At 38.6% G+C, this 11368-nt stretch overlaps 2 protein-coding genes across 2 annotated transcripts; one reads left to right on the top strand and one right to left on the bottom strand.

Annotated features, from left to right (window-relative positions):
- Positions 1-4600: 4600 nt before the first annotated feature.
- LOC110705422 (cytochrome P450 711A1-like) lies at positions 4601-7650 on the top strand. The gene is made up of 5 exons (XM_021883285.1): positions 4601-4962; positions 5087-5239; positions 6125-6917; positions 7012-7107; positions 7194-7650. The coding sequence occupies exons 1-5, from the start codon at positions 4697-4699 to the stop codon at positions 7524-7526; spliced, it is 1641 nt and encodes a 546-aa protein (XP_021738977.1). The 5' UTR covers positions 4601-4696; the 3' UTR covers positions 7527-7650.
- Positions 7593-10612, bottom strand: LOC110705423 (protein IQ-DOMAIN 1-like). Its single transcript, XM_021883286.1, has 5 exons — positions 10011-10612; positions 9669-9911; positions 8848-9075; positions 8643-8756; positions 7593-8548 (listed from the first exon to the last, which is right to left on the bottom strand). The coding sequence occupies exons 1-5, from the start codon at positions 10080-10082 to the stop codon at positions 7859-7861; spliced, it is 1347 nt and encodes a 448-aa protein (XP_021738978.1). The 5' UTR covers positions 10083-10612; the 3' UTR covers positions 7593-7858.
- Between the last annotated feature and the right edge of the window lie 756 nt (positions 10613-11368).

Here is an 11368-nt window from a genome sequence, read left to right as displayed (position 1 = left end):
AACCACAGAACCACCCAAAGTGAACACATAACCAGTCACAGATCTCCTGGTATCCACATCAGCTGCATAATCAGAATCACTGTACCCAGTGACCAAGCATTCCTTACCATTCCCGTACACAAGACCAATATCAGCTGTCCCTCTCAGGTAGCGAAAAATCCTTTTCACCCCTTGCCAGTGTTCCCTCCCAGGTCGAGCCATAAACCTGCTTACAACACTAACAGCATGCGCAATATCCGGCCTAGTACAGACCATAGCATACATCAAACAACCAACCGCGTTTGCATATGGAACTCTAGACATATAAGACAACTCCTCCTCTGATTGAGGTGACATAGACAAAGACAACTTACAACTAACAGTAGTTGGCGTACTTATAGGCTTCGATTTTTCCATCCCAAAACGAGACAGAATCTTTTCAATGTAGCTTTTCTGAGTCAAGAAAAGCTTACCTCTAGCCCGATCCCTGTAGATCTCCATACCCAAAATCTTCCTAGCTGCACCCAAGTCTTTCATGTCAAACTCCGAGTTAAGCATCTCCTTTAATCTAGCAATATCAGATTTATTCTTTGTGGCAACCAACATGTCATCAACATATAACAAAAGATAAATCATGGAACCATTATCCAGCTTACTATGATACACACAGCAATCATATGAATTCCTGTCAAAACCTTGTGAAACCATAAAAGAATCAAACCTTTTGTACCACTGTCGGGGGGATTGCTTAAGTCCATACAATGACTTTAGCAATCTGCAGGCATAGTGTTCCTTTCCAGGAACTTCGAATCCTTCGGGCTGCTTCATCAGAATCTCCTCCTCCAAATCGCCATGAAGGAAAGCCGTTTTAACATCCAACTGCTCCAGCTCAAGATCAAAATGTGCTACAATTGACAATAACACACGGATAGAAGTATGTCGAACCACAGGTGAGAATATCTCAACAAAGTCAACCCCTTCTACCTGACTGAACCCCTTAGCAACTAGCCTAGCCTTAAAACGTATTTGCTCAGTTTCCGACAACCCTTCTTTCTTCTTGTAAATCCATTTACAACCCACAAGCTTCCTCCCTTCCGGTACCTTTACCAGTTCCCACACTCTGTTCTTGTAAAGAGACTGCATCTCTTCACCCATTGCGGCAAGCCATTGCGCAGACTCACTACAACTAATTGCTTGTTTATATGTGGCAGGTTCAAATGACTCTACATCATCAGCTACACTCAATGCATAACCTGTCATCGCATCAACACAGCAATTTCTTCCCTCCATCTCTTCAATCAATCTAACAGGCTTCTTGATAACTCGTTTAGGCATCTCAAGAATGGTGTCAGGTTGACTAGATGACCCCTGATTAGATTGCTCCACCTCATCCCCAGAGTTAGAATGAGTAGGAGTAATCTCAGGTTCAGGAGTACCCGGCACTGGAACATCAGCATCATCATCAATATATTGTACCCGAGGTAAATCAGCAATGGTAGACTGATGTACCTCAAGTACCCCATCTGTCTGTAATAAATTGTCTCCTTCCCTTCTCAAATCTGAAATCTCTGCATTTTTAATTGAATACATGGTGTTTTCATCGAAAGTAACATCCCTACTAAGAATGACCCGACCCTCCGAAGGTGAAAAAATTCTAAACCCCTTCACACCATCCCCGTACCCAACAAAACACCCCTTCTTGGCTCGTGGATCCAGCTTACCCTCAATAACATGATAATAAGCAACACAACCAAAAATCTTCAAATTCGAAAAATTAGGCAACTTACCACTCCAGATCTCAAACGGAATCTTGGAATCAATTCCAGAATGAGGACCCCTATTAATGACATAACAAGCTGTTAACACAGCTTCACTCCAGTACCTCCTCCCAAGTCCTGCATTAGAGAGCATGCATCGAACTCTCTCTAGCAGTGTCTGATTAACCCGTTCTGCTACACCGTTCTGCTGTGGTGTCTTCCTGACAGTATGATGCCGACCTATACCCTCATCTGCACAGAACTGATTAAACTCGTCTTTGCAAAACTCTAGCCCATTGTCCGTTCGTAGCTTCTTGATCTTCCTTCCTTGTCGATTTTCCACCAAAGCTTTCCATTGCTTGAAAACTTTGAAGGCCTCATCCTTTGACTTAAGCAACCTAAGCCATGTGTATCGGGACTTGTCATCAACAAATGACACAAAATAGTGGTAACCTCCCATACCTTCAACTCTAGATGGACCCCAGCAATCTGAATGGATGTAATCGAGCACTGCATCAGTAATGTGAGCACCCTTGCTGAACTTTGACCTGTGTTTCTTACCAAACACACAATGCTCACAAAATTCAAGGTTGGCAACCTTGACCCCGGATAGAAGACCCCTCTTGGACAATAGCTGCATCCCCTTCTCCCCCATATGACCAAGCCTCATGTGCCAAATCTTAGTCATCTCCTGGTGAGATACAGATGCGCAAACCGCAGAACTAGGCAGTGTAACACCCTCAAAAACATAGAGGGTGTTCCTTTTGATACCCTTAAGTACCAACTCAGAACCTCTGAAAATACACAACTCCCCATCTGAAAACACACCATTGTACCCCAATTCATCCAGGGTACCCAATGAAATCAGATTCTTTCCTAAAGCAGGAACATGCCGTACATTAGTCAAAGTTAACCTCCGCCCATCAACAGTCCTCAACCTCATGGAACCAATACCTGTGACCTTACATGGAGCATTGTTACCGACTATAACCATACCCCCATTGCGAGGTTCATATGTATCAAACCAATCTCGACGTGGACACATATGGAACGAACACCCCGAATCTAGAACCCAGTTATCAGATAAATCATCAGACCTAGCAGAACTGACTAATGCTAAATCTTCCTCTGAATTATAGCTCTCATTCGGTTTCTCTTCAACTACAGCAGCCTGGGACTTGTTTTTCCTCACCGGACAATTATTCCTAAAGTGACCCGGTTCTTTACAGTAATAACATGTTTTAGTAGTAGTTTTACTAGATCCATCCTTGCCGTTTCCAGCACCCGACCCAGCATTGTTCCCCTTGTTAAACCCCTTATTCTTTTTAGACTTTCCGGACTTAACAAATAACCCACTACCATTATCCCCATTATCACTCGTAGCTTTCATTCTGAGTTCCCTAGTATGAAGTGCTGCCTTCACTTCTTCTAAGGTTATAGAATCCTTACCAACAACAAAAGACTCTACAAAATTCTCAAAGCTAGACGGTAGAGATACAAGTAAAATCAACGCAGCATCCTCATCATCAATTTTAACATCTAAATTACGTAAATCAAGCAAAATAGAGTTAAGTTTTTCTAGATGTTCCCGTAAGGAAGTACCTGACTGCATCCGGAGGCTAAACAACCGCTGTTTCAGTAATAATTTGTTGGTCAACGACTTAGTCATATACAATGACTCCAGCTTCAGCCACAATCCAGCCGCCGTTTCCTGATCAGCAACCTCCGTGATGATTTGATCATCAAGACTAAGTAATATGGTAGAGTGTGCCTTCTCTTCCATAACTTCTAACTGCGAGTCAGTCGGTCCGTCTCCTGACTCCGAAGTAGTACTCTTTGGAGCCAACGGACGCCATATCTGCTGTTGTTTTAACAGAGCCTTCATCTTAATTTGCCATAGCCCGAAACTATTTTTCCCGGTAAACTTCTCAATTCTTATTGTTGAATCTCCTGCCATTGTTATCTTCAAGAAACTCTCCAAGGATTGAACCTGAGCTCTGATACCAATTGTTGTGCGACAGCGGAAGCAAAGGTCGTAAACAAACAAGAAAACAATAAAGAAATTCAATGCAAACAATAAGAACAACACCAAGAATTTACGTGGTTCACTATCGATGTGATAGCTACGTCCACGGGCACCGAGATTGAATGATTTCACTATAAACTGCAAAGATTACAAAGATGATTCTTGTATTTCTCAAGAACGGCTCTCACTCTGTCTCTCTTAACCCTAATACTGATATTAGGGAGGTTTTATATTAATCCCTAATTAAAAGATACTTGGGCAAAAAGATAATAAAATAAGATAACCTAAAACCGCAAAATCCGCGTTCCGTATTTTTCCTTCTCCGCCCGGTCAGACCGGGCAAGGTCTGCCCGATCGGGCGCGAGAAGAAAACTCCATACGAATGCTTCAACGTATCCAACCCCCACCGCCCGGTCAGACCGGGCAAGGTCTGCCCGATCGGGCGAAGGCTCGCCCGGTCGGGCGAAGGCTCGCCCGGTCGGGCGCGAGAGCAGCTTCTTCAACGAATTTGTCAGGCACCTCTTCTTCTTCCGCCCGGTCAGACCGGGCAATGTCCGCCCGATCGGGCGGACAAAGCTACGAAGTACGAGTCACCTAATATACTTATCAACAGGTTATGTCACCTTGAATATTTTCAATCAATTACATAAACATACCTTATTGGACTCCTCTTAGAAATCCATCAATTCTCACCTTTAATTTCCTCTAAATAAACAGCATCAAACGAAAACATGACACTACCTATACACCACTAAGTAGTGTCAAAACTACAATGATTATTATAACCAATACCGACAAACATATAAATTATATGTTACACATTTAATCAATATGTCTTTAAATAGAAAGTCTTACCACTTTATTTGTGTGTTTAGCTTCTTTACTACCACCATTTCTTCTCTTCATTAAACCTTCATTAACATTACTAATCACTATGTATCAAGCTCTAAGTAAGCTGTTATTAGTTGTTGATTTAGGGGTGTCCTCCATTTTAAGGGCACCCATGTTAATGCCCTCAAGTTTAGTGGCAATATTAGTAGTCAGTGTGTTAGTGGTTTACTATTTGTATGCACCATATTGGAAGGTTAGAAGGGTGCCTGGTCCTCCACCTTACCCTTTGGTAGGTCATCTTCATTTGATGGCTAAGTATGGTCCAGACGTTTTCGCCGCCTTAGCTAAGCTTTATGGCCCTATTTACAGGTTTGGTTTGGTTCTTTCTCTTCTTTAGTTTCTGTTTTGGTTATATGATGGCTTGTTAACAATATGTGTGTAATTGTTTTTGATTTATTAGAGTACCTAAATTTGAATAGTGGTGAAAATGTAGATTTCATTTGGGAAGACAACCACTAGTAATAATAGCAGATGCAGAGTTATGCAGAGAAGTTGGAATAAGAAAGTTCAAATATATTCCTAACAGAAGCATTCCTTCACCTATTTCTGCTTCACCCCTTCACCAAAAAGGCCTATTCTTCACCAGGTAATGTTTATACTCTCAAGTCTTGAGCTTGGCATTTCTTTTTAGAGAGCCACAAGGGCGGGGTGAGAATAATCACTCCCAGGATTGACTGAAATCGGGAGAAAAGCTCTAATCACTTGAGCTATCCCTTACTCTTTGGCATTTAATTTTATTAAACTTTGGCCAAATTTGTTGTCATTTAAATTCAATTAGTTAGTGACCAAATACAAGTCCCTAAGGTATTAAGGTTCATTTAAGGGACATAGGGATGTGTCTTCTCAAGGCATAATTAGCCCAACATGGTGCATGGGTTTTTGGCCCAACCTATGCCCATACGAAGTTGTTACATTTTTCCTAAACAAAAAAGTTGTTACATTTTGAAATGGTACTTCATACTCCATTGCAAATTAATGTATGATTTCAAATTTTATAAAAAATAATAAATAAAAAAAAAAAAATTCTTTATGAATTCTTTTATTCAACATTAATGTTAAAACTCTTAGCATAACAAAAATATATTGGCAAAAAAATATATTTGAGAAAGCTAACACGTGTACTTCTAAAATGATCTAGGTTTTGGTTTTTGTATACAAAAAACTAGATACCATATCAATGATGCATCTTTAGACTTTTACATTCTTCTACAAATGATAGTGTCATTTTCGAAATCTTTTACTCCACAATAACAACTTCATGCATTGAAATAGAGTATAATTCCAATTACTTTTTTGGGTAATGTTACAAAAATGGCAATATGGTACATTTATCTTTTTACTCTCCAAGAGACTAAAAATACTTGCTCTTTGTAGGAATGTCCCTTTAAAGTGTCACCTATTATATGATTTATATCTACTTTGCAACTTTTAATTTTATAAAGCCAAATTACAAGAATTCCATAATTTACAGGGATAAAAGGTGGTCAACAATGAGGAACACGATAATTTCAATGTACCAACCTTCTCATCTAGCCAGTTTACTACCAACCATGCAATCCTTCATAGAATCAGCAACCCAAAACCTCAATTTACATCCTCACAAACAAGGCAATGACAATGACAACGACAACGACGACGTACTATTTTCAAATATTTCCCTCAGGCTAGCCACTGACATTATTGGACAAGCAGCATTTGGCATCAACTTTGGCCTCTCTAAACCAAACTCAACAAATGATCAACCTAAAAATTTTGAAGTCTCAGATTTCATCAATCAACATATATATTCCACAACCACACTCAAAATGGACCTCTCTGGATCACTTTCGATCATATTAGGCCTGTTAATCCCAATCTTACAGGAGCCATTTAGGCAGGTTCTTAAAAGGATACCGGGAACTATGGACTGGAAAGTCGAAAGGACTAATAAAAATTTGAGTAGCCGGCTTAATGAAATTGTTATGAAGCGAGACATTGAGGAGAAGAGAGATTTGAAGGACTTCTTGTCCCTCATATTAAGTGCTAGGGACTCTAAGAAAGTGTCAGGAAATTTGTTCAACTCAGATTACATCAGTGCACTTGCTTATGAGCACCTCTTAGCCGGCTCAGCTACAACCGCCTTTACATTGTCTTCTATTGTGTATCTTGTTTCTGGACACCCTGAAGTGGAGAAGAAGTTGGTTCAAGAGATTGATGGGTTTGGACCGCGTGATCAGGTCCCCTCGGCTCATGATCTTCAGTATAAGTTTCCTTATCTAGATCAGGTAAGTCCTAGGTGGTGTTCTGTTCAAAGGAATACATTTTGAACACAATTTTATTTTTGTAAGAATGTTTATAACAATAGCATTTTGTTGGCAGGTAATCAAGGAATCCATGAGATTTTACACAGTTTCGCCTTTGATTGCAAGAGAAACTGCAGCACCAGTTGAGATAGGAGGTTATATGCTCCCTAAGGTAAGAATTTTGGAACGGTCATTGATCATTTTGGTACATATTATTTGAGCGAGTAAATAAATTGTTGCAATTATTTGCGGGAGCAGGGGACATGGGTGTGGTTGGCACCCGGTGTGCTAGCCAAGGATCCGAAGAACTTTCCAGAACCAGAGAAGTTTAAGCCAGAAAGATTCGATCAGGATGGCAAAGAGGAGAAGAATAGGCATCCATATGCTCACATACCCTTTGGAATCGGTCCAAGGGCTTGCATTGGGCAGAAATTCGCTATGCAAGAAATAAAGCTCTCGATCATCCACCTATACCGCCATTATGTATTTCAACACTCCCCCAAGATGGAGACACCTATAGAGCTGGACTATGGCATCATTCTAAACTACAAGCATGGAGTCAAGCTTCGAGTCATCAAACGAAATGTGTAAGCTACTAGAACCATATTCGAAGGTTGATCATTTGTAATTCAGAAATGCATCTAGTGGCTAAACTGATACTGAAAAACATTACAGATACATTTACTGCAATAAAGTGCAAAATTACTTAATTTTACATTACAACATTCATGACTTTCTACAAACATTGCAAGTAAGAACAAAAAGAATACTCCAATTACAATCTGCACTAAGGAGATAAACTCGATCACAGAAACAAAATAACACCAAAAGCTTAAATTGCTTCTTCAAGTTTTTAGACTTACAAAAACAACAAGCTGTTGCCTTAACAAACAGGAGAAAGCAATAACAGATAACTCTTTACTTCAGTTGTACAAGTAGTTCTCTCTTTCCCTTGGCCTCATCAAGTTCTTCTCCAATCGACTAGTAGGCAAGTTAAGCGGCCTAGAGAAGTTGACAGATGGAGGATCAGAGCCCGCGCTACTCTTAGAATCTCCATTTGAGAACCCTGCAAGTTTCTTTGCAAACTGAAACTCATCCATAGACTGCATTTGTGCCCTTTGAGTTCTCCTCTTAGCCTTCGTCGATTCAGTGAGGTTCATGTAACTTGGCCTGCTACAATTAGTATTATTCCCACCACTCTCTTCATTCCCTGATATTGGAGTTGTTGAGGTGCACATAGAGGAGGAAGCCGAGCTCTCATCATAAGGAAATTCTGAACTTGGGCTAGAAGATGACCACGTTCCTTGAGCCATCATGGGTGGTTTAGCTGAGATTCTAGTTGTCATATTGTTCTTTCTGACCTTAACTTGGCACTGAAGATCAGAAGATTTCAGGCAAGTTTCTTTAAAGGGATTCACAAAGGCTTTCGGAGGTGGGGTTTTCACCTCAGATACTGTACTATTAACTTCTTCCATTATCAGTCTGTTTTCCCATGGTTTTGCTGCCATCCAACGCTCTAACCAACTCCAGCTACTCTTGTCGATTTCATAGCCCTTAAGGGAAGGGGTTGAAAAGGTTGTTTTAAACCCTGAAAAGGGTGATGACCTCAATTGCTGAACAAATTCAGATACATTCTATCAGTATACACAATAAATCGCGATACATTAGCATTAGTAATGCAAGTCGAAAAGACTAGTAGATCAATACCTTTTGAGCAAGAGCATAAGCAAGTGCTCTTTCTCTTTTAAATGCTCCTTCTTGCCTCATTTGCAACTTTGTTTTCACTTCATCCAATGTTCCTTTACTATCACACCATCCTTCCTACAAAATTTTCAAATTACGCAAATCAGAAAATTTCAAAAAACCCAACAATTTGTTTCTATAATTTAGATCAAAACTAATAGGATTTAACCTCAGCTTGTTTCAAGAGTTCAGTCTTGGTACGTCGTTCATCAATCAACTGTTGTACAGCCTGTCCTTCGATTGACATCCTTACACGACGAGCTCTAACTCGTGCCTGAACCCGAACCAATGCCTGCATACACCTCAGTGTCACAGCAGCTTGTTTACGAACCTGCCGCCCTCGAACTAGAGCTTGCAGCCTCACAATTCCCTTCAATGCCTTTAAAGCCCTTCTTGCCTAATGAAAATTTTTTGGTCAAATTTTATCACAACCAAACCAGTTAAAAAGCTGCATTTCCTAAAATCTAGCTAACCTTGCTTCTTATATTCAGCATACTGTATAATAATGGAGTAATAATCAAGAATTAATTTCACAATTAGTAATTAATAAATCCTTTTCTCTTAAAACACTGTACAAGTTTAAATTCAAACACATCCAACCTGAATATGAGTTTACATTACTGCAATATGCTTAGCACAACATGAATAAATGTGCATTTAACACTATTCACTCCGTCCCTAAATTACATTCCTCCTCCTAGCATTTATTCCTCGTATAATAAAGAGAAGTAAGAATGTAATTTAGGAACGGAGGGAGTATGTTTTAACCTCAACATCCGAAAAATGCCACTCAACATTTCTACTTAGAGTAAAAATCACTTTGTACCATGGAATAAAAATACAATAATTTTGAATTTATTTCATGACTAAACTATTCTCATGTCAGTTCCATTGACACCTTGACCGTGTAATTTGAAGTAGTAACGCGACAACTAAATCATAACCCACATGATATAATAAATTACAATGATGAGTGAGAAATAAAATTACCAAAAAAGCACGGAAAGCAGTTTGAATACGAATAGCAGCCCATTCTTTCCTAACAACACGAAAATCTTTAGGAGGAGCTCTAACAACAGTAGCAACAGCAGCATTAAACGCATCGTTTCGACACGGAGAATCCGAACCCTCTGAAGCTGTTGTCTTATGACGACCTTTGAAACCTTTCCATGTATTCAAATCTCCTGAAGGAGTTCTCCATAACTTCCATTTCTTCCCTTTCCCTGATTTTTCCTATTAAAAAAAAACAAAAAAAAACATCAAAAATCAGAACTTTTTTCATCAAACAAATGAAAATAATCAATAAAATTCTGGGAAATTTGTAAAATTTACATGGGAATGATCATCTTTGTCTGGTTTTTTGAACCCAATAAGGGTTTTAACCCATTTTCCAGAAGCACCCATTTAGAGAAAACAGAGTAAAAAAAACAGGGGATTTTTTTGTGAACAGAGAAGTAAAGATTTGATGGGTGAATTTTTAGTTTAAAAAGAACCCTTTTTTGTAAATTTGAAGAGGAAGAAGTGAAGGTTTTGAAGAGAGAGAAAAATAGGAAATGTTGTAATTGAAGAGAGAATTAGAGGTTGTTAAAGGAAGAAAACAGAGGAGGCAGAAACTGAGCCAATGAGAATTAAATCAAATTGTAATGTAGTGCCAATTACTGAGAGAGTGTTGAGAGGAGAGAGAAAAAGGGAAGTTTGAAATCTTGGATAAAACAATGAAGAAGGAAGAAAGTGGGGTATTTGGGTTTAGTTTAGTGGGGAGTTGTGGAGTAATGTGCAGGAAATGGGATTAGAAGAGAGAGAAACAAGTTTTAGAGAGAGAAAATTGTTTGAATTTTGAAAAATAGGTGTAACGGATACGAGGCTGTAACACCCCGCTTATTTTTTTGTAGTATCAGGTTGTTTTTGCAGTGGACTATACTATGGTTTTAACTTTTATCCTATTGGAGTAACTCATTTGATTCTTTACAATGTACTCCACTTGAATTTCGACTAATTCGAATTTGAGCCGAGTCAAATACATAATCCGTGGTACTACGAGTAATTGCTGCTCATATGGTTTTAAGATGAAATTAAATTTTTTTGAGTAAGTTATCTGAAGTAATAACATTTAAAATACGTAGTAGATGATTTGAACACTTGTTAATGCAATGAACCTTAGTTTATAATTGGTCTCCTCAATTATATGTTTAAGGGGTGATGCATATTTTATTATGAGTATTTACTACTCCGTACTCCATTTATGTTTGTTCTTTTACAAGAAAAATTTAAGATTAATAAATGTACTAAGCATGGTTGCCTTATTGACTTATTGTAGCAATGATTTAAGTTTGATTGTTATATAAATGAATCAACAAAAGAATTTATTGAAACATATTGGAGAATATTTTTCTTTCATTGAAGTGTAAAGAATGTGTACTTTGATTAGAGTCACTTCGATATGATTATGAAAAATAGGAAAATGTTATACATAGCCCTTAGGGCTACATATAAGCATTAAATTTATACTTAAAAATCGTAAAAAGTTAAGAAATCATCAAAATATAAACACTAATAACACTGATTTACGCGTGTTTTTGTCATGAATTCCTAATTTTATACAATTTCCAAAAGTATATTTAATGTTTATATAGCCCTTAGGGCTACATATAACATTACCCTTAAAAATAAGGGCATGTTCTCATTGACTG

Source organism: Chenopodium quinoa, unplaced genomic scaffold (genome assembly GCF_001683475.1).
Source record: "Chenopodium quinoa cultivar QQ74 unplaced genomic scaffold, ASM168347v1, whole genome shotgun sequence".
Classification (NCBI taxonomy): domain Eukaryota; kingdom Viridiplantae; phylum Streptophyta; class Magnoliopsida; order Caryophyllales; family Amaranthaceae; genus Chenopodium; species Chenopodium quinoa.
Note: the sequence above shows the minus strand (reverse complement) of the source record. Positions and strands in the feature narration are given on the sequence as shown.